Below are 25,323 nucleotides of genomic sequence, written 5' to 3' on the forward strand. Positions count from 1 at the left end.
TTGTCGCTATCGTGGAGAGGAGAAACTCCACGTCCATCCTTTCCCGTTTCTCCCTGCGCCCTTTCGAATCGCCGCGCCCGTTTCTCCCGGAGTACGAAAACGACGGTGAAGAAAACACAAAAACAAGCGTGGTTCGGGGAGCGGCCGCTCATGACCCAAGCGCTCGCTGTCTAGGTCTGCCCTTTCTGCTCTGCGCTACCATATTGGTCACCGTTCGGCGCGCTCCTCCTCTCCTTTTTCCTGCGGCCGCGCGCTCTATGGCCCCGTCGTCGATGTGCCAGGCTTTCTCCGTATAGAGGAGGCTATGACAGAGTACAACGGCAGCGACAAGCGGGTCAGTGCAGGCGAGCAACTCCGGCACTCTCTCGTCCTCTTCAGTGTTACGTCGTAAACGCTGAACGTTTGTCTGAACGTCTGTCTGAACGCGAACGCAGGACACCCGCGTTTAGCAATCGAGCGCGTTCCAAGTGTGAATAGAGACAGAGTCAGGCAGCTTTGAGTCTGCCCCCGCCCTTAATTCCAACCAGAGCTCGGCGTTCCGACGTCCCCGCAGTACTCGTCTCATCTCCCTCAGTTCCTCGTCGCGCTGAACCCCGATGTTTGGGCACTGCGCGCAGGTGAAAGACGCGAAGATGGTGCTCAAGGGCCGGTACAGGCTGGGCTGGGCCCTCTTTGGCATCGAGTACACCCAGCAGGACGCCGAGGCATGCGGTCCGCCCTACCCCAGGATACGAGCCGTCAAGGCGGCGCTCTCAGGCACCTCACAAGTCACAGATTGGTACCAATAAATTTCGGCCAGTATAGCCAGATGACCGACCGTGTGTACTGGAGCGGACGCGATTCTGGCCAGTGGCGTGACCAAAAACATTTTCGGTTGTATTTCGATCTATAGAACCGTCATCGTTTGATAGACACCGTGTATCTAGCGTTGACACGTTCTTTTGTACCTTTGTGTCGCAGAAGAGCTGGCATCGGTGTCGGTGGCGTGGGACAACAAAATCGTGATTGGTCGATAGGGCCACGACGTCACAGCCACATGGCTTCGCGCGGCAATTTCAAACAAACCGCAACGCTCGCGTCTCACGTGACGTTAAGCGTGGAATGAAAGCGATTGAAACAAGCATTAAAGTGGCAATTTGGGCCAGTTGGCTCGTGATCAAGTAGGTAAGCGCCAAAAATACAGGGACAACAAAGTAGACAAAGAGTTGCATCCCTTTGCCTACTCTGCTGCGTGTTTTTTGGCGCTTACTTACTTGAATAAAACGTGACATGTGATGCGAATTAGAGGTCATTGCACGTCTCAAATAATTTCCCTTCATACAGTAATTAATTTTTCATAAAGCAAAAAATCTAAGAATTTTATGCGGGGCACGATTCGAACTCGCGACACTTCCATTGCGAGCCAGACACGCTTGCACGTCTTGGGAATGAGCGGGGTTCATATGTTTAGCTATCGTGTTCCACACTTAAAGGCGAAGCTTAAGCGTTCTCTAAATTTTTCCCCTTGCTTACTGTGCAAGTAAAAATCGCCACAAATTTCGTTATTGGCACAAGTTACTATGGAATTTGTAAGCCGTGCTCGTTTCCCGAGCTAAACCGTATTAAGAATCGCGCAACAGCAGAGAGGGTAACCTTGAGAGTTTAATGAAAGGGCTCACAAAGCATACAATCACCAACATGAAATGCAATTAAATAATCAACATGCAAACAAAATAGCACAAACGTTGCACACTTTCCACGAACCTCGCAAAAAGCGTGCATTTTAAAGAAACTGCACGAAAGAGAACTGTTTGCCCTAAAACTTAAACCCGTCCGTCGTTAACTCAGTGGCGAATTATAATCAAGTGCCTGTGAGGGGCACATTGGTCGACAGAAATAAGGTGCAAAACCTGCTTGGTAGCCAACTAAACTTCGGCAAAAATATTAGGTATCAGTAAATGCCCCGCTGGCCTCGAAAACAAGGTTTCTCCCAGCAACGCCTTGGTCCCTGGCGAAGTGAACAAGCCATTCTTCGTCTACTCGTCGTGGCTGGGACTGGCGCCCTCGACGACAGTGAACTTGAAGCCATGCTTCTGCACGCGCTCCAGAAAGGAAGTTGCTTCCAGAGCGGCTCCAGGACTCAACACTCCGCCCCTGAACAAGAAAAACATACAATCTAACGACCCACCCACACTGGCCAGTCACGTGCAAGTAAAAAAAATGGCAATGTTTCAAACATCTTTATGCATATTTTGTGCATAAAATAATAACCAAATATGATAGCGAAATTAGTTTAATGTACGCATCGGAAGAACTCCCGGCGACCCAAAAAGGTATTAACTGGAGCCGCTTTAGTTTTTGCGCGGTTCCTCAAACTGCGACGTTGTCTGCCATCACATTTATTTTGAGAAGTAGGTCAAGCTTTTACCTCTGTCACATTTTTCTGTGCCATCGACTTCTCACAAAATAGTGATTGCGAAAGAGTACTGCCACACATCTATGGGTAATATAAACACGTTTTCCTGTTTTCGTAATTTTGGGGCATCTTCAGTTTGTGCACAAAACGTTATGGTTAAGTTGTCCTGTCAATTAAACATGGCATGCGCAAGGATGTGTAGTACGCAACTATGAAGGTTTAACTGCAACATATATTTTTATATTAATTTTGAAGACACTTTTGTTGGCCCCTTGAAAATGACGGTTTTGAGATTGTTACTCAAAAAAACTGTTCGCAGACATGTTCAAAGCAGACGTGTTTCGGGCGTGTCCGCAGATACTTCAACGTTTTTTAACGTTTCGGGAGGACAGAAATTTGTTTCCAGAGATTTCAGGCGAGGCTTTAGATTTTAAGCAACAAGATGGCCAGTGTATTTAGTGGCTCTAACATGGGTCGTGCGGCGCACGTGACGGTACGCATTCACAGACTTGGGACTGGAACGGCACGTCTCTTGAACGAGTCCAAGAAATGAGTCGTCGTTCCTCTTTCCGAATCCGGGGTGTGAGTAGTCTGCCACGAGCCGGTGACATAACGAGCGTGCGCCAGCGAAGCACTCACTTTCCGAGCATCTTGTCCTTCTCCTTGAGGATCACCATGGCCGCTTGCACGAGGCACATCGCCGTGGTCACGTACGCCGGGTCTGCGTACGAAAGGGTGCTCTGTGTCTTGAAGAGAGCCTTTCACAAGCATTAGAGTGGCAGCAGACATTTTGTCAAGAGACTAAGTAAGGGGCCACGTTCCGTGCCATGAAATTAATCAATGAAAGACTCGTTTGTTTACCGAGGCATCGCAGTCCGACAGGGGATATGTTGACTTGCAGTTGACTGCATAGCAGCCTCAATGAAGGTATGTAGAAACGGCAAACACGAGACATACAGACAGAGGTAGAGGTTATAGCTTGGAAGACTGATAAAAAGACAGCCCTTTCCTCGACCTTCCGATAACAAAACTTTAGTTTTATGCGGCATGTGACCATACCAATAAAGGGAATTTGAAAGGCATGACGGAAGACTGAGGGCTCATCTTGACCACCTGGGAAATTCCGACATGCAAACCAAATCTCGGTTACACGGCACCTTCTCCACAATAAGCCTAAGCCAGAATGCAGGCATCTCTGCCGGGACTTAAACCTGCCACCTAGGGATTCATAGGCCGTCGATTTGCCTTCGTTTTGAACAACAACGTTTCTGGTACGGTATGAGGCAGCCGATGTCCGCACGGTGACCAAAGTTGGCAAGCATCTTGGGATGCCCACCCCTTTTTTTAATGCATTATCTCACCTGGACCGTCCAGTCTGACAACCATGGTCTTCTCGGGTGGAGTGGTGTGCTTGTCCGACAGTTCAGTCAGCCTCTCGTTCCAGCCCCGTCCCCGGATCACCATTGTGAACGAGCAGGCCAGCGCCTGAACAAAAGAATATTTATTGAGCTGCAATTTTTAGAATTTGGTCAAATAATTGTGGGAGTTGTTTCCTGTCACGTCCGATGTAAAGAACCGCGAACCAATTCTGCCTGCACGCGTTAGCCGTTCTTTAAAAAAAAACAATTGCCAAACAAGTGAAGGTTTGTGCACCTCCCAATAGGCTCAACTCTTGCTCTCTCTTTCGAGTCACGTGCACAGTGAAGTGTAGACAGGCGCAATTGGGACACAGTGTATCCTAAGGGGTTCTCTTTTAGAGCCTCCGGTATGCGCTGCCTCTTCTCGTAAAGGTTGGTCTGAGTGACATTGAGATGGGGAAGGGGAGGGGGGCAAAGTGCTTGCCTTGCTGTAAGGAAGTCTGACAAAGCGATGGAGCGAGAGGAATGGTTTTGTACACCTCAGACAGATGGCACCACTTAATATATAGTTAGAGAGCCTAGTCTGAAAAGAGGTTCCAACTCGAACCGTGGGGAGCATTTGTAATTTAATGGCAGACTCCTCCTGCAGAGATTGGTCGCAAGTATGCTTGCGCTGTCGCGTTTAAAGGAGGAAAGCGGACAAAAAGGCAAAGACATTCGCAGACGATTAACGCGTTCACAGCTCGTATTGCAACGCGGCCCAGAAACCTTGGGAACGCGATAGAGCAGCTGGAAACTCCCTGTAATACACTCTCTGTACTTCATTTCAGCCCAAGTCCAGACTAAGCCGATGCTACAAGCACGAGCTGCGGGCATTTAGCGTTCCTGCCAAGCATGCACGCTCATGCAGGGCAGGCACTGTTCAGGGCCACACGCTCGCGCTTATAGCATTGGCTGAGTCTGGACTTGAGCTGAAACGAAGTATAGGTATAGCACAATTTTGTCGACGATATGAGACTTTTGACGCTTTTACTCATGTTGAAACGACAATATTTACAACATATAGCCTTATATTGAGTGCATAATGACACATCTTGCCAACTTATAACAATGCACCCAGGTTGGCATCGTGCCATAGTTCCTGTGGCCGCGACTCGCGGCTGGAAATCGCTAAATATTTCTGTTCTTTGCTTTGCTACTATGCAACGGAATTTCAATATTTAAAAAGAATGAGGCAGTGTTCTTCACCTCATTTGGTAAGGTAAACAATGTAAAATATTTAAACTTAAAATCCTTTTTGAAGTTGAAATTGTCGCTTTTCAAAGGTCCTTTTGGCAATGACACTGCATGAGGGTAAGTTCAATAGATATATCATTTGAGCACTGTAAGAACAAAATTGTCAGAGGGCCAGAAGTTCCTTTTCAAAGCTTAGAAAGATATACGTATATATATCCCACTTTAGACAATGATTTATAAAGCAAGGACTCCCGATCCCTTTGACCTTGCCCAAGAGTTACCAGCCTCAAACAACAATCATTTACAGCTGCACATGAACCTCACAAAGCAGCCCCGGTGACTTACCTGTTCCCGGGTGGGCCCACCCTTTTTGACCATTCCACATGAGAAGAGACCGGGAAACTGGAAGTGAAGGATCCAGAATGAGACGAAGGTTTGGGGGACTAGGGACTCAAATTTGGGGGCTAGAGCCCCAAACAGACCAAGGGTGTCCTGACCTTTGCACCCTTAGTGTGCAGTCAAAACCTCAGTTACATAACGCCTACACCAAAATAGGCCTCAAGCGAGCAATGGGGTAAAAATCTCGCATTGCTACCACTCTGTCTAAGGGTGTCATGCTTAAAGTGGCCCGATTCAAGATATTGGTCGGCACTCGAGGCAAAATGCCGGCCCAGCACGTAAACCAACGCCCTTGAATCCCGCGTGAGTACGCTGGCAAAACATCCACTGCTGGGTGCTGGTTATCCAGCCCCCACCAGTGGATGTTGGGTGCAGAATTGTACCCAGCAATTCTGGGAGCGCTGCACTCCAGTGCAAAGTTGCACTGTCATGCCGCAGCCTACGGATATCGGTCTCCGACCTGTCGTCAAGATATACAAAATGACAAAAACTCACATTTTCGAGCAACGACCTTCCAAACTTGAACATGCTCAAGATGCCAAACACCGCCGCCACGAAGATGAGGCCCACGCCGTACAGGAAGCCCGAAAGTTTCATGTAGGTCTGCACTTGCACCTAGGTCGCCGCGATGGGGAAAGCAAGGTTGGTACCAGTGGCGTTATAACGACCGGGGCGATGCAGTACCAATACCACGTAGAAGAGAAGGCCTGCGCTTTTCCCTACCCAAACGTCGTCGCTAGTAGATGCACGAAGCACCGCTTAACCCGAGTCGGCATCGCTGCCAGTTCGTCTTGCAGCGTCTCACATCGAGTGCGATGCAAGCACGTGGTGATGCCAAAACAGAAGCGTCCCCTTGTCGAGCTTCGGTGCGATTGCCACCTGAGACGGGTCAAAGATTAACTAACTACGAGGTCATGCGCAGGCCTGGTCTCCTAGGCGGTGTTGGCAGCGCACGGCGCCGTAGCAGAAATCTCACAATTCCTATAACAAAACAGTAGTAGTTGAATATAAAGGCTGCTTTGACGTCACTTCACGCAGCCTTGGATGAAGCCTTGACTGACGTCGGTGCATACCGGGGAAGCGGAAGGGACAGCGCCACCGTGGAGATTAAAAGACTGTCTTACCGGTTTTTTGTCCTTGAACTGGTAGCGGAACATCTCGCTGTGCAGCATCACCGACCGGTCGCTGCCCAGGAAGGGGACGCACCATCCCTTGGCCACGTCACTCTGGAACAGCCCGTTCCTGGCCGGAACGAAGCCACGAAAAGACCGTGAGCGGCCGAAACCCACTGGCCAGAGAAGGAAGCTTCCAAGCGAACAGCACAAACCTTTTTTTTTTTAAATTCTACAACAGCGACACTACTCGAAAGGCAGCATTGGTTTGATCGAACTGAGGCACCGGGTATACTCGGTTCACCACTAAGCTGACAGTGCGGTGGGAGTTGGGCGCTTTCCGAACTGATGAACCGTCTCCCTTTCATCGCCCGAGGGGATGGGCAGGAGCTTGATCACTTGGCGAACGTACGACGCATGACCGAACCAACAACCTCCGATATTATGCGAAATCTCAGGGTTTTACTTCTCAAAACCACATACGGCCACTTGGAACACTACAAAAGCAAGCAATCAGAATATTAGCCAAAGAGAGATTTAATGCTCATTCTGCTCAGTTATTTCAAAACCCACGAATACTGCCATTTCCCTCGGTGTGCGACTGTAAAGCTGTAGTTATGATGCATAATATTTTAACAACCAATACACCATTACCGTCGGGTATATTTTCTTGATCGGGTAGGGCAACCACAAATGTTTGCAACAGCAAGGTTGCGCGAATATTCGAATAGTAGTTTAGAGTAATACGCTACTCGATTTAAGATAAACTGCGATATTTGTGTTTTTCGAAGTGCGGTGGGAAGAGGCCTTAAACACCCATGCAGATTGTTTCCCACCGCAATCTCCGCAAGGGAAAGCGACCACCACTTCGCAAAGTATACAAATATTGCAGTGTGGTGCTTAGGAAAAAGGTGCACTTTCAAAACGAGATAGTGCAGGCACATGCCAGGTGTATATAAAAAGAAATGTAACCTCTGCGATTGTTAATATCTACACTACAGTAAAATTTTCAATATTAAATGGTGCCTATTTTGCAACAGTATGTGTTAGGCAAAGATGTCCCGACAAACTGTGTCCATTCTCGAGGATTATCTTTTTCTTTTCTCAAATTCGAGATCTCAGAGAAAGGATATTTGCATATAGCGAGAAAGTTTACCAATTTCTCAATTAAGTACAGCTGAGCATCCCTATAGGATTAATTTTTTTATCAAATGTGTTGTTTACTTGCCATTCAAATGTAGGCACTCGAATTTCCTAAGTCTAGAAATAGTTGGATTAAAATTAGCTTACAAATGAAGAAATGGAAGCCTGAGAATTACCTTCACAAGTTCAGCTGGGTTTTCCTTTTAAGCAGGGTGCAGTAGTAAAATGCTTAAAGAAGCTATTCAATATTCAATTAGAAAATATTCGGCCAAAACCACTTCACTTCAAACTCAAAATTTACTATTTGCAGATGCCCTGAAACATTCCTATTGTCTTATAATATGTGGTTGTCAAAGAACAAAAATATGGAATTCTTTAAACATACCATTAAAGAAAGCCAAATGTCTCAAAAGTACACTAAAAAGGTATTTTATAAAAAAAACGCTCAAGTAAGAAATATTTTTGTATCGCAGATGCAAGGGTTGCCTGGTAACCACCGCATTAATTTATTTTTCTACATCTGGGATGAATCCAATACTAGCCAAGAAGGCCACAGATCCAGATGCATTTACGCAGTGTGTTCCGTGTTTATTTTACACAAGATTGATTGACTGATTGAACAAGCATGTTTCCGCCATGCTCTCAGCTTAGAGGTAAACGAAGTAAAGGTAGGGCTCCGTGTTTTCGGTTCATGCCAATAAACCGCCATAAATAGACCCCCCCCCCCCCCCTCTCCGAGCCGGTTTATTCAAATCGGTAAAAACTCAACAACCCCATATCAAAGCCATATTAGAGGAGAAAAAAAGAGTTTCATGGGAAGCAATTTTTATCGTTTTATTTCATGTACACCCGAACCACAACCCTTCACTGAATTGATCACGAAGCTGCTTCATTCTTCGAGAACCACACTCTTTCTCTCATTTCCCTCTTTTAATGGTACTTTTCCAAGTATTCGAGTCTCATGCATGTTCCCTAGCAGTTGGTAACTCCCCCATGTCTGTGTCCCCTTTTCTTCGATGAACCACCGACGAACACAGACTTTTCATCAGACACCAAAAAATTGTCACCACGAAACACCAAATCTGCCTGAAAAAATGAACTATGCAAAACACAGGGAGCCCAAAGTGCTCTCACCTCCTTGCAAGCCGCGACTGGTTTGGCGGCAGCGACTTAGTGAAGATCTTCTCCCGGGACTGCTTGCGGAGTTCGACCAGCTCCGAGGAGTGGGCGAGGCCATAGATGGCGCTTTGCCAAGTGGCATAGTTGATCTTCATCCCCTGCCAGGATGGAAGTCGGGAAACATCGAGAGAACCAAAGTTAAGGTGATGGAGTAACTGCGCCACGCACAAAGAGATAAACTAAAAAAAGAAAACAAACAGGTCTGTAGGTCTTATTTCACCATTGTCCACGAGTTTCACAGATGCCTTGTGCTAAAGAACATGCCTAAAAACAGAAGGGTTATGGCAAACCACTCTAGCAGCAATATACTTCTCTCTTTTGTATTTATCCCAAAGAGAAATCGCTAATATTAGACATTAACCTGTATTTCAAATGTCCGAGTCAACCTTCAAAGTTTATTAAAAGTTCTCTTAGCATAGTCATATTTTTTATTGTACAACTAATAAATCTGGTTTCTTTTATTATACCATTATTAATTGCGCAAGTACCTCAAGCACATCTGCCTTTTACTAATGACACTTCTCCGTAACACCGGTACGAGCAATTGCCATGTTGGTATAATCAAAACGCTGATTTATGTGGTCACCATTTCCTTTTGTAAGTAGACTATTTTATTACAGAGAGAACTAGTGTTGTAAGCAGACTGACATTTTCATGAGAAAGCCTGGTACAAAACAAAGATTCCTAAAAGCACAAAAGTCATGGAGAGTACAGGAAGTTCTCTCTGCGACTTGCCTGAGGTCCGTGCTTCATGGTGACAAATGTCTCCACCTGATCCAGGTCCCCTGAAAGCAGCGAGAAATCCCTTTGAAGGCAACGCTAATCTGGTGCGGCCAATCTGTAGAAGTACACAAAGAGCCAAAAGGCTCTTTGTGTGCTACAGTAGGCTCGCATAATTCGAACGGATGTTTTATACTTCTGGTTATTTAAAATAAATTTCAAGATTTTAGTTGTTTCGTTATGTTTTTGATCTACTGTAGCAGGTCAACTCTTGTTACAAAGTATATCATTCCCCTTAATCTCAGTTCACCCTCTTTCTCCTTCGTCCCGCACCCTGTAGCTAGAAGTGCTCAAGTTTTCTTCTGTTACACTTTACCCCCTCCTAGTTGACTGTCCGTCCGCGGCAGTCTGTGTCCCGTGGTCTGTCTGGTTGTGTGTCTGCCTGGAAATGTAGAGCTTCAGCAGACTTCGATGTACGAGAAAAATGTAAGTCTAGTCTCGTGTTGCATTTTGGTCTCGTACTTTGTAGCAGACAGGACCTGTCTGTCTAAGCACTTCACAAGGGCCCATGTATACTTCGGAAGTAGTTTCAAGGCCCTTCCCTTTCTTCTCCATTGCCAACGCACAAGCACAAGATCTCCCGTCACTATAAGAGCCGTCAGACTGTTTCGCTTGTGGCTGGCTAGGATCCGCTGCTGGGCTCCGCGGATGGCAACACGAGTCTTGCATCAAGCATCATTGAGTAGACTCTCGAAGTCGCCGCTGTGGTCCCACGTGGTGGGTAACGCTGACTCTTAAGTTAGGAACAGAGCTCTACCGTATAGCAGCTTCAATGGGCTGGTCAGGGTGCTTGCTTGTTGCAATGTCTTTAGAGCAAAGGTCATGCGATGTATGTATGTACGCGTATAGTGTATTAGTGATAGTATGGTTAGCACGCTCAATGAGTCCGTTGATTTGAGGCCGGTAAGGTACTGCTTGCGCGTGCCATATTCCATAGGCTGCCAGCTCACGTCAAAAAAGGTGAGAGCTGAATGGGGTTCCACGGTCGGTGAGCACAAAGCGCGGCACCCGTGACGTGGAACTATTTGTTTCCGTAGAAACCGTACAACGTAATTCGCTGAAGTCCTGGGCCTAGCACGCAGTTCGATCCATTTTGAGAGATGGTCAATGGCAACAATAACAGAACGGTTACCTCTTTGCAATATCGGAAATGGCCCCAGATGATCCTGTCCAATAAGCTACAAAGCAGTTTGTGGTGGTTGATTAAAATGAATCTCGGCGATCGGTGAGCTATTTGGTAATTTCCTTTGTTGGCATGTTTCACAAGAAGCTAACTACTGAGAAAGGTCTCTTCAAAATTTGTGCCACCAATATTGTTCCGCGAGCTTGGCTACAGTTTTGTCTCGACCCAGATGGCACGCTGTCGGATCATCATGGCAGGGGTGAAGTACAGCAGTTCTCGAGGCAGCCAGAACCACCGGTAGCCATTGGCGAGGATTGAGGCCACTACGACAAAGTATACCCACTTGCATGCGGTATGCTTGATGTAGCCGCAGCACACGTACCGTTGAAACAGGCGATGCAAGCCACTGTTTGACGTCTTGCACTTCCCTGTCTTGATGTTGACAGTAATGTAAATTTAATGTAGTGCCGCACAAGTAAGTGTCGTACTCCTGAACGTTAGGGTGTTCGTCTTAACGGGTTGTGCAACAAAAAGGCTGCGCCCTGACGACTCTATCCACTGCTATGTATGATTTCAAAGTCATATTCTTATAGAATAATGCCCCAGCGTGCAAGCTTCACGGTCAAGGCTTGTTTGCTTTCGAGCCAGGTTAAAGCTGAACTGTCAGTAACCACCGTAAAATGGCGACCATAAAGGTACAAACCAAATTTCTGCATTTCCCAGACGAGTACCAAACATTCCAGTTCGGAAGAATGACATTTCTCTTCTTGTTGTGTAAACCGGCGACTTGCATAGGAAATTATTTTGAGAACCATCTGGAACTCCTCAAAGTAGCACAGCGCCCAGGCCTTTTCCACTAGCATCTGTTTGGAGAAAGGTCTTTGAAAAAGATGGATCAAAATGGGCGAGTACTGGAGCGCTTACAAGTGCCATCTTCAGATTGTGAAACTGACTGTTCGTAATCACCCTAATGCCACGGTGCATTCTTCCGAAGCAGATGATTGAGGGGAGCAGCACCATACTGTACCACCTTTTTTTTGCACTAGTATAACTGGGGACGATTACGGACTCCTCCAAGAACCGACTTCACCTTGTTCCAGCATATCAGTGACTTGCATTTTGATGGATTTATGCTCCGCAGGAGCCAAGCGACGTAGAGGTTGATGTATCGGTCGACTGTCTCCAGTAGTGATGGTGCGTTTTGCATACGGCATGCATCCAAGCTCTTCTTCGCTGAGGGCAAAGCAATGTCGATGTGACAAAAATACTCCCTTGTCAGTTTCTTGTTCAGCAGTCAGATTCGATCGGAACTGAAATTGTTCCCAAGGCAGAAATGCGGCCAGACTAAATATTTTATGGGTGTTTTCTGATATAAGGGAAACACTAGCAAGTGTTAAAGTTTTGTCTTTAACGAGTGGTTGGAGCGTCCCAATGTATTTCCCCGAACTAAGAGTAATGCCGGCGATGCCCAGATCAATAACCAGCGCAACAAATTCTCCGTTAGTACAAGAAACAAGCGTTTGGGGCAAAGCTAGTTCCTTTTCTGGTTTAGCGCAAAAAACAAGTCAAAAATTGCTTTACGGTTAACTTTGGATTTGTTGGTCGCCAGGCATACCCACGAAACAGTCTTGGCAGGTACAATTGTAAAGTCGTTCACCTATACTTTTGAGTCATCTGGGAGCTATACCTTAGGACTGGCGGCATGGCCGAAGTGGTAGCAAAACTGCGGAATCATGTGCCAATTTTCCTTCTATACGACACAAATAACACTGGAGACACATCCAAACAATGTGCAAATGCTTTTTAGGGATGAAACATCGTCAGCTGACGTTCCTACTGGTGTGCTAATTGAGTACTCTTGTCTTTTGATTTGGTGTTTAACTTGAACAGCCTATTCTCTTGGCGCCATTCGTAGCCCAGGACAACGGAAAAGATAGTTTGACAAAATGACGAAGTCTAATAGTGAAACCTCATTGAAGGCAATAACAAGAAGCTTAACCCATCCTTCAGTTCGAATTGTGGCACCAATGGCTGTAAAGAGATGAGGGGCAGCTAAAGAAATGTCACAATTGGTGGGTAAGAGCCTCATGTCCGCGATGTTAACCACTGCTCCAGTATCAAGAAGGCACTCTTGTATCCCAATTCCTTCAATCTCTACTTCTGTAGTTGGAAGAACAGCGAGGATTTGATAGAGCGATGAGAGGGACTTTATTGTATTCTATTCTCAATCCTGCACCCGTGGACAGAGAAATGTTTCCTGTCGAGGCGGCACATTCAGCCGTTGAACGTTCTGGTCTTCCGCACTGGAAACATAGTCTTTTAGTTTGAACTCGGCGATAATCTTCATGTGGTAGACGTAGTCTAGACGTGCCTATGTCTGTAGTTGGCTGTAATGATGCTTGACCAGGAGCTTGGGCGTCTACGGTCACTTCTTGAGCGGCTGAGATCTACAACGCTTTCGCCGGAACTTCCCGAACGGTCGTCGGTGCTCCAGTTTTAACTAACTTTTGAACCTCGGCATCTCCAACAGCGTCGACAGAGGCAGTAGTGCCGAGACGATTTTAAAGTTTTGGAGGTAACCCTTGCAAACGCTTTACATGCCAGACACTCAACTACCGTAGCAAGGGCTTGAAATGTTCGTCCCAGTTTCTGTTGACAACTTAACTCGCCGTAACGAACTTGGTGCAGGTGCCTTGTGCTAAAGCAATTTCGAAGGGCCGCCACTAGCACTTGGTAAGTTAAAACTGCACCTTGGAAGTTGGGTGAAGACTGTGATGGCAGGGCCCTATAGTTGTGCCACGAGAGCACGAGTTGTGTTGTCTTCTCACCATTGAATGGCCTGGGCAACGATGTTAGCTTGCTCAGGGTAACGGTCCAGTGGTTCACTGCCATCAAATGGCTTCAGTTTCGGGCAAAGAGGCTTTGAACCAGAAGAATCGGTGCTCACCATTGCGGGAGCAATCTGGTTCCCCGTACCTCAGTTTCCTTCCAATGCGGTTATTCTTCGTCGAATGTCCTTCCGTGCCGACGTGATAGGCTGCAGCTGTGACTCGACCACGCTGGCTACCGTGACTTTAAAGCCTTGTCTCTGTTCCGTGAACAGAGCCCGCAGTTGAGCGAAGGCAAGTGGTTGCTCAATGTCTGCAGTGGCTTCAGTAACAGTGCTGGGCTCACCATGCGGTGTTTGCTGTCCTGTGAGGGGCATCCCACTTCTGACACCAAATTGTAACAGGTCAACTTTCGTTATTCAGTACATCATTCCCCTTAATCTCAGTTCGTCCTCTTTCTCCTCCTCTTCATCTCCCACTTGTACGCTGTAGCTAGATGTGGTTCAGTTTTCTTCCGTCACAATATTTTTAAGCCGCTTAATTCAAACAGCGTTTTCGTGCAATTCATACTTTTTGTCCTCGTGGCCCCATTGAGTGAGCTTCTTTCCGAGCACCGGTGCACTGAGGAGAAGCAACAGCCGCAAATCTTGCTTCTGCGGGAGTTGCTTTTTTGCAGTACACCGGTGCTCGGCATGTGCACGAACGGGGCTAATAGTCCGCAATGGTCAATTTATTTGAGGGGTGAACCAACCTAATTTAGTTTTGAGGTGTCACATATTGTCTAAACAGACCACGATAGACAACAGCTCTGAGGGATGAATAAACTTATCTCACACATTTCGTCCTATGTTTCATGGGTGGCATACCTGCTTATGATTAGTAGGCTTGTGTAGACGAAATCATGAAACATCTGTTGCTTTCTGTGTGTAGCCATCCATATAACAAATCACAATTTTACCTTGCATCATATTTAGATCAATTTTTTTATAATTCAACCTTCTGACAATTCAAACCAAATGTGTAGCTTCCTGGAGCTTGGATTAACAAATTATAAAAGTCCACTGCACGGTGCAGAAAAAAGAAAAGTCCGATGGAACAATGTGCAAATGCTTTTTAGGGATGAAACATCGTCGGCTGACGTTCCTACTGGTGTGCTAATTGAGTACTCTTGTCTTTTGATTTGGTGTTTAACTTGAACAGCCTATTCTCTTGGCGCCATTCGTAGCCCAGGACAACGGAAAAGATAGTTTGACAAAATGACGAAGTCTAATAGTGAAACCTCATTGAAGGCAATAACAAGAAGCTTAACCCATCCTTCAGTTCGAATTGTGGCACCAATGGCTGTAAAGAGATGAGGGGCAGCTAAAGAAATGTCACAATTGGTGGGTAAGAGCCTCATGTCCGCGATGTTAACCACTGCTCCAGTATCAAGAAGGCACTCTTGTATCCCAATTCCTTCAATCTCTACTTCTGTAGTTGGAAGAACAGCGAGGATTTGATAGAGCGATGAGAGGGACTTTATTGTATTCTATTCTCAATCCTGCACCCGTGGACAGAGAAATGTTTCCTGTCGAGGCGGCACATTCAGCCGTTGAACGTTCTGGTCTTCCGCACTGGAAACATAGTCTTTTAGTTTGAACTCGGCGATAATCTTCATGTGGTAGACGTAGTCTAGACGTGCCTATGTCTGTAGTTGGCTGTAATGATGCTTGACCAGGAGCTTGGGCGTCTACGGTCACTTCTTGAGCGGCTGAGATCTACAACGCTTTCGCCGGAACTTCCCGAACGGTCGTCGGTGCTCCAGTTTTAACTAACTTTTGAACCTCGGCATCTCCAACAGCGTCGACAGAGGCAGTAGTGCCGAGACGATTTTAAAGTTTTGGAGGTAACCCTTGCAAACGCTTTACATGCCAGACACTCAACTACCGTAGCAAGGGCTTGAAATGTTCGTCCCGGTTTCTGTTGACAACTTAACTCGCCGTAACGAACTTGGTGCAGGTGCCTTGTGCTAAAGCAATTTCGAAGGGCCGCCACTAGCACTTGGTAAGTTAAAACTGCACCTTGGAAGTTGGGTGAAGACTGTGATGGCAGGGCCCTATAGTTGTGCCACGAGAGCACGAGTTGTGTTGTCTTCTCACCATTGAATGGCCTGGGCAACGATGTTAGCTTGCTCAGGGTAACGGTCCAGTGGTTCACTGCCATCAAATGGCTTCAGTTTCGGGCAAAGAGGCTTTGAACCAGAAGAATCGGTGCTCACCATTGCGGGAGCAATCTGGTTCCCCGTACCTCAGTTTCCTTCCAATGCGGTTATTCTTCGTCGAATGTCCTTCCGTGCCGACGTGATAGGCTGCAGCTGTGACTCGACCACGCTGGCTACCGTGACTTTAAAGCCTTGTCTCTGTTCCGTGAACAGAGCCCGCAGTTGAGCGAAGGCAAGTGGTTGCTCAATGTCTGCAGTGGCTTCAGTAACAGTGCTGGGCTCACCATGCGGTGTTTGCTGTCCTGTGAGGGGCATCCCACTTCTGACACCAAATTGTAACAGGTCAACTTTCGTTATTCAGTACATCATTCCCCTTAATCTCAGTTCGTCCTCTTTCTCCTCCTCTTCATCTCCCACTTGTACGCTGTAGCTAGATGTGGTTCAGTTTTCTTCCGTCACAATATTTTTAAGCCGCTTAATTCAAACAGCGTTTTCGTGCAATTCATACTTTTTGTCCTCGTGGCCCCATTGAGTGAGCTTCTTTCCGAGCACCGGTGCACTGAGGAGAAGCAACAGCCGCAAATCTTGCTTCTGCGGGAGTTGCTTTTTTGCAGTACACCGGTGCTCGGCATGTGCACGAACGGGGCTAATAGTCCGCAATGGTCAATTTATTTGAGGGGTGAACCAACCTAATTTAGTTTTGAGGTGTCACATATTGTCTAAACAGACCACGATAGACAACAGCTCTGAGGGATGAATAAACTTATCTCACACATTTCGTCCTATGTTTCATGGGTGGCATACCTGCTTATGATTAGTAGGCTTGTGTAGACGAAATCATGAAACATCTGTTGCTTTCTGTGTGTAGCCATCCATATAACAAATCACAATTTTACCTTGCATCATATTTAGATCAATTTTTTTATAATTCAACCTTCTGACAATTCAAACCAAATGTGTAGCTTCCTGGAGCTTGGATTAACAAATTATAAAAGTCCACTGCACGGTGCAGAAAAAAGAAAAGTCCGATGGAAGAAGGCAAGAAAAAAACGTGCACTCACCCTGGAACTTGTTGTGCATGTATGTGAGGCACATTTCGGCCGGAATGCTGTCGAAGCCACAGGCGCCGATGACAAATATGCCCTTCTCTTGCGCCGCCTGGAAGTGCTCAATCTGCATCTGCTCCAGGTACTGTCAAAAGCAGAGCTTTCTCAGTTACTTGTGGCACACCCCACGGTTCACAAGGTTAAAAGCGAGGTTCGTGCCAGCACGTTCCGTGCCGCTAACCGTTTTTCATTTCTACTCAAAAGTATAAAAAAATCTTTCTATTTGTTCATTTCTCTAATGTCGTAACCTTAACAGTATTCGCTCGTTTTCATACTGTTGTATACTACAGTCTTATCTTTGCGATTGCGATGCATTACCAGTCTTTGTTTTTTGACAAGCATCCTGGTTGGGAATAAAAGAGGCCCAGCAGCATCCCACATAAGTATGTAAAGTTCCGAAAGAACGCCCACCCAAAATGAAGAGATAAATAGTGCAAAACATGGGGTGGGCTATCTTTGAAGATGCCACAGCAAAACTTTTTATCAAAAATTAATGATAAACACCCAGGCACCGGCTACAAACCATGTGACGCGGGAACTGATACCGCAGATTCGCGGACACCGCAAATTCGAGTTTCACAATGCGATAAACAGGTGGGAATTCGCTACAAATTCCTGTGTCACTGGAAAGGGTACCGCACGTTGCGAACTCAGCGGATTCGCATTTCACGCTGCGATGGACCCGCGGAAACCCGCCGGGAAGTCGCATTTCAAGGGAACGAATATTGCAAATCGAGGAAGACAATCGAAGTTTTATGGTGCAATGAACATGTGGGAACCCACAACGAACTTGCCTGTCACGGGAACCAATATCGCGCACGCAGGTCGCTGACAAAAACGAGGGAATTCGCTACAAACTCTTATGTTACGAGAACAAATACCGCAGATCGCGAATGCAGAAGAATCCTATTTTACAATGCAATATACATGCGGGACCAACACTCGTGGAATCGAGATCGCGCACGCAGATCGCAGACAAAAACGTGGGAATCCGCTACAAAACTTCGTGAAGGTAATGAATACAGCAGATTGCGGACGCAGCAGATTTGCATTTCACAGTGCAACATACAAACGAGAACCACTCGTGTGTTATGGGAGCCGATATCGCGCGCGCAGATCGCGGACGAAAACGCGGGAACCCGCTATGAACTCACTTGTCAGACATGCAGGTACAGCAAATAGTGCAATCGATGAGATTCCCGTCGGATATCACGTGATGTCAGAGGGAAATCGGGGGGGGGGGGTTGGGGGGGGGGGGGACGTTTTGGAATTTTTATGTTACAGATATTTAGCCAGCAAAACGGGATGGGCAATCTCTCGGAACAATACCGTAAGGAACTTCTGACATATATTCTCAGAATTTAAGATGTTAAAAATGGTGCTATAAATGATATGACGAGGATAGACTTCAATGAGGCAGCACAAGTTTCAGCATGGCAAAAGTTATACTGCAAGATATAAATATGCAGGGAGTTTTTTTTTTTTTTTTTAAGCTTTACAGATTTCTTTAAAAAAGCCATGAAAGTTACACTTATGCGGTTTGTGCAGGTGAGTTATACGGCCAGGGGGACATAGTATAGGAGGCTAATCGTAACAAAAAGTCAGCTAACTAAATTCATTAAATGACTATTTAATGAAAATAGCCATACTGTTCCAATTTAAAAAAACCTGCAAATGAACATTTTTAGTTAGGCAGAAAACAGCACATCTGACAACATCTTTTTGAGAGGCTTCATTTCTGGGATGCAACTGAAACGTATTGATAAAGAACAAAGGTTCCAAACACTGTTTCAAACACTTCCTTATTCAAGAAGTTCAACCAACATATATATTTTTTTTTTATCTTGTTCAAGTTTTGATAAGTGGAAAACTAGAAATAAAGCAAGTTCCTCTTGAACTCTACCTACTTTTCCTGGTGATAATTTGACAATTTTATACTATAAAAATTTGAGAAAAGACGTCTCCACTGCAGAACCCCAGGCTTGAAACATAAAGCAGAGGCATGGCTGAATCTATCTGAGAAAGTGCCGACCCCGACAAATGCATATTTTTGGCCAGCCATTCAACCCCTCTATTTAAGAGGGGGAAAAAAATGAACACCTCACCTGTGGTTCACCACTGACATCAAGGTGATGAGTACCATTCTCAACACAAGCCTTCACAACTTGCGCACCGAAGAAGCGGTACTGAAAAAGGAACCAGAAGCATCACACAAGTCACCCCCAAAAATGTTGTCATTGGGTATGAGTGAACTAAATGTATTGAATGAACAAACGATAAGCCCAAAATCTCTCTAAAATTATGTTACCAACAGGACTGAAGAAACCTTCCCCTCAAATTTAAGCCTTGCTGAAGGGGTGCAGTTTTTTGTGTTAGGTGTCTGGCATAATATGTCAAGGAGTGAAAGTTGATCTTTGATTGGCATCCTTTGTGGCCAATCAATGATCGGCCCTAAAGTGATCGACAACAAATGACTTACGGGTCCCACTATGTTGAGGACGATCTGGGTTCGCTTGGCCATGTCCTCGAGAGAGCTCTGGTTTGCCACGTCGGCAACAATGATTGGAACCTTGTCCAATGCATTCTCTGCAAGAAAACATTTTAATGCCTCTTACTGCACGCACTGAAACGACTCAGGCGCAGGGTGTTCCTTTGAAGGACAAAGACAATCCTCTGCAGTAGCACAACCAACAAGCAGCAGGTCCTCAAGGAAAATAAATGATAATGATAAATGCATTTCAAAATTCCAAATTTCTCAGGTTTTTATTACCTCGCATCTCCCCCTCAAGTTTAAAAAGACAAGATGTTTATGAAGAAAACAACAGCAATGATGTGCCAATGGGGGAGGGAGGCAATACAAATGTCTTTCGATTTACAAGACCCACATTTGGATAACCCGTTTGTACGACATTCAACCTATTCGCAGAGGCACTCATACACCAAGACAATACGTCCATGCTGCTTTTACGCACGTTGCAGGAAGAGTAACGCTTTTCACCAACGCCGATTTCCGCAATAGTATTATAGCCAGATTCCCCAACATTTCCTAAACTTTCCAAGAAGGTCTCCGACAACGCAGATCTCCCAGGTTTTCCCAGTTGGCAGATGGCCTCAAACTGCCTCGAGCCTCGATAAAAATGTTGGCACGACTCCTATGACCAGACAGGAGGAGTTTACGGAATTGGCAAAGGAACATAAAAAAAAGACTCCATCAAGCCGGCACGTGAACTGCTTCTCACATCGACCCCTTGTGCGTTTCGGACAGAACCATTGCAGCAAGCAAAAACTTTAGAACAAACAACCCCAGCCTCCCTGCAAAATGTGTTGCAGTTATTGCCTAAAAAGACAAACCTTTCTCATTCTCATTTTTCTTTCTACCTTTCATAAAGTAGCAAGCTAAGACATCGATCCAGGCTAGGTTATCCATAATGCAAGTCCCCCTCCTTTTCCATTACATTTTTTTTTTCCTCTACGTTTGTGGACTCCAAAAGTAGCAACAGGAAACAAAACGCCATTGCGCAGAAGGTAAAGGCCACATTCAAGCGTACAACCTAGAATCTAGTCTCGAGCAGCAGCCTCGGCAGGTCGTTGCAGCAACACAAAGACGAGGAAACAAGCCGCATTACGAAACAGGGGCTGCACTTATCTCCCCGGAAAGAGAAGGAAATAGACTGCTGCAGGAAATACCACATCGTTCAAAGCAAAACTAGCTCAACCCCCCCTCCCCCCCCCCACACTTTTTTTTTCCCAAGATAGTTTTCAACAGAAACTGATCCTTATGCATTCTGGAAGTGCTCAAGTATGGCATGGGAGGAAGAGAGATACCGGGGGTCACTGAGAAATAGCTTTATGGAGCCAATAAGAGTAGAAGAAATGTGAATGTCATAATGAATGTGAATGCCATAATGTGACACCTGAGACTGTGGTGCAGAAAAATTAAGGAACTTTCAAGTCGAAGGAGAAGACAACAGAGGAGAATGTCTCAAAACACTGAGACATCCCCCTTGGTGATCTATTCTTCAACTTGAGTTTCTTAATTTTTCCGCACCACAGTCTCGGGTGTTAAATTATGATTAATTGTCCTCTCCCAATATTTTTAACCTCCTCGCCTGCACTGACCAAGCGATAAGTAGTGAGAGTTCGAAAAGCTACGGGAAATTCGCCTCTTCGAACAAACAGAGCAATGAGTCATCTGCTCGCGTTTCTGGTGAGAGTACAATATCCCTCCCAGTATTTCTTCAGAGCTGACAAAGCATCATTTTGTTATAGAAATTTAACAAGACCAAATTCGGGAAATGTACTTTGAGGTCGCGAGTTGTACCCTCCTCGGAAAGTACCAGAAAAAAATACTTTAAGTAAAATATGAGAACTTACTCCAAGAATATTGTTCAAGTAAAGCACAAATTTTTAAAACCTAGTACTTTAAGTACAACTTAAAGTACTTCCCAACACTGCTACTCTCAAAGGCAGAAAGCTCATGCTATAGGCAAAGCATCTACTGCATTCTTTACCTGTCACTAGCTAAAGTAGCCAACATATTCTCTATAACTGGTGCAGGTGACCTTCTGGGCCAAATAAATTTACCAATTGGCTCAATATGGTAGACTATCATACCGGTCAACATAATCTCAAAAAGACTGTCACTAAGATGCAGTAGGGATGGAAACAAAGAAAAAAAAGCGAAATGAGGTCACGCCTAGCCGAACAGAAAAGAACAGCACAAGAAACCAACAAGGATATGAAACAATGACTGCTTTTCCATCTAGCGCAACCTGAATTGAAGCAACGGTCGTAAAATATAAAGACATTGATGAAGCAGCGGTCTCCCCTGGGTAAGCAAGAAAGCTTCGAATATCTTATTCCAATCACTGCCTTAAGTCAAGTCGACAGGAAGTTGAAATCGCGTGACTACCCCCCCTAAACCGCCGCCCCTCTCAATTCAGCACTAAACTTCATTTGATTATCATATCTATATTCTCCAATTCCGGCTCAGATGAGCCAAGCAATGCCAGAACCAGCATGGCTCCCGATCACGAATGCAACGCTCGCTCGTCCGACGCTAATGTTGCCACGACATGGCTTAAAACACCGATAGGAGAAAAAAAAAAAAGGAACAGCTAGCATGGCACAAAGTCTCCAACACTGCCAAGCTTGTCAAACAAAAACAAACAGATACCAGTCTCGATGCAAGAGTGTTTCAGCCAGACTGCAGTGACCCTAAGTTGTACCGATGGGAAAAACCTGCAGACAGAACCATACCGATCTGTCGTGTTGCAGTGCCTCCAAAACCACCGAACTGGCAAGCAAGCATGCTATCTTAACAATTGGCACACTTCACAGCCGCATCGAATTCGTTCAAAGATATCCAAGATAAAATTCCACGTAGGCACGATAGAAAAATCAATCTGCTGCTATGGCATCTTTCCGGTCTACAGTCTGCTGCAGGTTAAGAATAGGCGGACAAGACCTTCCAACAAAGCTCTCTGCTCGTCACGAGTGGTTGTTTCCTCCTCTCCACTCGCCCTCTCTCCAGCATTCACTCTGCTAAAACGAAAAGGGGGAGGACTTTGTGGGCGGAGCAGGTGATGCTATTCTTAGCCCTTTGACGGCTGTCGCCGTACATGATGGCGGCGATTACACATTTTAAAGTGTACGCCTAAATGCAACACCATACGAAGTGCCGATATTTGTTATGTCTTCAGTAAACTATAAACTCTATATTTGCACAGCGTTTAGCATTGCTGGGAATTACATATAGTTTTGAAATGAAATTTTCCATGCAGGTGACACGTGCAGGTTGGTCGCTTTGCACGTCGGCTGCTCTGGCGATAGTGAAAAATTGGAGCGCTGCCTCTTCCCATTCAGGCTTTTAATGAGTCTCAGAATTAAATTCAAAGAATGAGAGCTCATCATCCGATAAAGAAGCTCGTAAATTACTTCTGATTCAAAATTTGAGACCGCCGGAATGAATAAAACCAAATGAAAGGAAGATGACACTATTTCACTTCTTCGGTATTTCCATTTGATGGTTCTAAACCTGAACAGCTTGCGAGCACTGTATGTGCTCGCGTTAAATAACAAAACTTCATTTGGGGAAAGAAAACTTGATAGTCAAAGGGTTAAGCTATGTACCACTAATTCACCTCCTGCGCTTCAGCTTCAAACAAACTGCGACACCCTTTCTTTGGGTAGTACAAGCTCACCTAAATGGGCCTCGCGCTACTTGGGGCGCCTTCGCTGAGCTTTTTTTCTTTCTGTGTAGTGCTAAGAACGAAGAAACAACTTTCGACTTCCGAAATCGGCTAGATTCAACGCCGTAAGACAATCGAAAGTGCCAGATTCATGCCACCACCGCTAGGGTACGCGTCTTGTCTCTGGGTGGTTACGTCAAAATATCTGGCATCCCGACGCTCCTATTCCTTTTCTTTTTTATTTTGGAAAGCGTGAAACGGCGTCTTTTGGCTCGCGCTCGTAGCTTTGACCTGTGCTTCGACGGCATTCAAACCAGTGCAGGCACAGTAGCTTCGTTTGATTTACCTGCACGTTCTGCACTGGTGCAGGAACGCACACTTCCGGTCGAACCTCAATGCAAAGCGCAAGTTCGTCTGCTTCGTTTGCAGGAGTGGTGGTGACGTCAGAATGCCGAGCTCCGATTGGCTCCGATCGAAGGATAGTGGGTAGGCCTCAAAGCAAGCTGCCTTAAGGTTTACCCACTACCCTTCAATCAGAGCCAATCAGAGCTCCGCATTCTGACGGTCACCACAACCCCTGCAAAACGCAAAAGAAGCAGACGAATTTGCACTCTGCATACACCGGAAGCGCCTTTTCTGCACCCGTGCAAGAGATGCAGGTAAATCAGACGAAGCTGGTGTGACAGTTTAGGTCACCTAAGTTTATACTATGGCCTAACAAGTCCCTTTCTGCAGCGTGGTCTGGGCAACGCAGGAGGCTTATGAAACATGCCGCAGTTGTTTCCTGAAGAAAGCGCACAGCGTAAGCGTATCGTATCGGATGTGCCACGTAAAGGGGAGGGGCGAGGGGGGGGGGGGAGGGGGGCAGTCTAGACGGATCCCTCCTTTCACCCGGAGGGTCGCCGATATCCAAAAAGAGCACGGTCTATTTTAAGAACCGCGTCACGGACGGACGTGAACTTTACGCGGCGTTTCTTTCTTTTTTCTTTGCTGTTTATTTTTTTTTACTGGCTCTTCACACTCCTACGCGCTTTGCACAGTCCGGTTCCTCGCCTCAGGAATGAGGAATGGCCTGTTTTGTTTTCTTTACCTCTACGCTCTAGATACGTTGGTTGGGTGAGCGACCTTTTTTTCTTTTTTTTTTCTTTCATTTTTATACATTATCGACACATTTTCTATACTTAACACGCGATAAAAATTAAATAAAGTGCAGCGCAACGTATCTCGAATGTGGAAATTTCGCTCTCAAAACGGACAATTCGAGAAAATTCCGTCTTTCCAGAGAGCTTTGCCAATTGCAAATTTATAACTAAGGCAACAATTTGGCAGTTACTAAGCGATAACATCTAAGAGAAGGCGTTAACGCCGACGGATAACGTTTGCTGCAAGCTGCGTAGCGACCACCGCCCACACCGCTAGACGTAGCGTAGGCCGGCAAAACGAAGGAAAGAGATGAATAAGTAAAAGAGGAACGCTTAAATACCTTCGAGCCCGAGATTCAGTGCGGCTGTCTTGAGCGTCTGTGCCAGCTTTTCCTTGCTCCTGCCAGCCACCGCCCATTTCAAGCCGGGATCCTCGGCTAGTGCGGTCCTGTGCATTTCTTCGACGACGTACTGGCCCGTCACACCTGTCGCCCCGAAGACGACCACGTTGAATTCCCTGCCCATGTCTAAACGCTTCCAACAGTCGTCTCGCTCGCTGACAATCCTCTGCTCGGTGGAGTCCTGTGGCCGCGGTACGAGACCTGAGCTTTGTTTACGTGCACAGCGCGACGCAGATGGCTAAAGTCAAACGGCGCGGCTTGACGCGAACTGGCCAACGCTGCAGTCTGCCTTGACGCTGCTAACGCTGCTTCCGCTGACGACGCGAAGTGAGTCAAGGACGAAAAAGAACGAGAAGAAAAAAAAGACGAGAGGCGAGCATTATAAATCAAAATGGATAAATAACTGCAAGTTAACGTTTTGAATTAGGCGGCGTGTCGCGCCCTCTAGTAGCTTAGACGTTTAAGATTTTTTTTTTGCTGTTTTGTCGCGTTCATTTCTTATTCGTCATCCGTATTTAGTGAGACTGTTTTTCATCATGTTTAGCAGTTATCAACTAGCCCAATTTACAACACTACTTCAAGATTTGTTTTGTTTTTATTTTGCGTAGCGACATCCCTGCTCCGCGAGGGCGGCCACCGGACGGCCATCTTGCATCTCGAACAATCGAGTTTTTGGAGCGATGCGGAGGCTGGCGGCAGCGTGCTGAAGTCACGTTTTCTACTCGTTTGT

General features: G+C 46.0%; 1 protein-coding gene across 1 annotated transcript; it reads right to left on the minus strand.

The window, feature by feature from the left end:
- Positions 1 to 1,623: 1,623 nt before the first annotated feature.
- On the minus strand, positions 1,624 to 24,967 carry LOC8023722 (saccharopine dehydrogenase-like oxidoreductase). Its single transcript, XM_029982473.4, has 12 exons — positions 24,534 to 24,967; positions 19,339 to 19,445; positions 18,965 to 19,045; positions 16,815 to 16,944; positions 9,558 to 9,607; positions 8,778 to 8,920; positions 6,513 to 6,630; positions 5,884 to 6,003; positions 5,335 to 5,391; positions 3,757 to 3,880; positions 3,035 to 3,116; positions 1,624 to 2,133 (listed from the first exon to the last, which is right to left on the minus strand). The coding sequence occupies exons 1-12, from the start codon at positions 24,715 to 24,717 to the stop codon at positions 2,016 to 2,018; spliced, it is 1,314 nt and encodes a 437-aa protein (XP_029838333.2). The 5' UTR covers positions 24,718 to 24,967; the 3' UTR covers positions 1,624 to 2,015.
- Between the last annotated feature and the right edge of the window lie 356 nt (positions 24,968 to 25,323).

Source organism: Ixodes scapularis, unplaced genomic scaffold, assembly GCF_016920785.2.
Source record: "Ixodes scapularis isolate PalLabHiFi unplaced genomic scaffold, ASM1692078v2 PGA_scaffold10__122_contigs__length_95168666, whole genome shotgun sequence".
Lineage (NCBI taxonomy): Eukaryota > Metazoa > Arthropoda > Arachnida > Ixodida > Ixodidae > Ixodes > Ixodes scapularis.

Coding starts and splice junctions, on each gene's coding strand:
- LOC8023722 (XM_029982473.4), bottom strand. CDS start 24,717: ATGGGCAGGGAATTCAACGTGGTCGTCTTCGGGGCGACAGGTGTGACG. Junction 16,945..18,964: donor ATGTCAGTGGTGAACCACAG/GTGAGGTGTTCA, acceptor TGCTTTTGACAG/TACCTGGAGCAGATGCAGAT. Junction 6,004..6,512: donor AGTTCAAGGACAAAAAACCG/GTAAGACAGTCT, acceptor GCGGCGACCTAG/GTGCAAGTGCAGACCTACAT.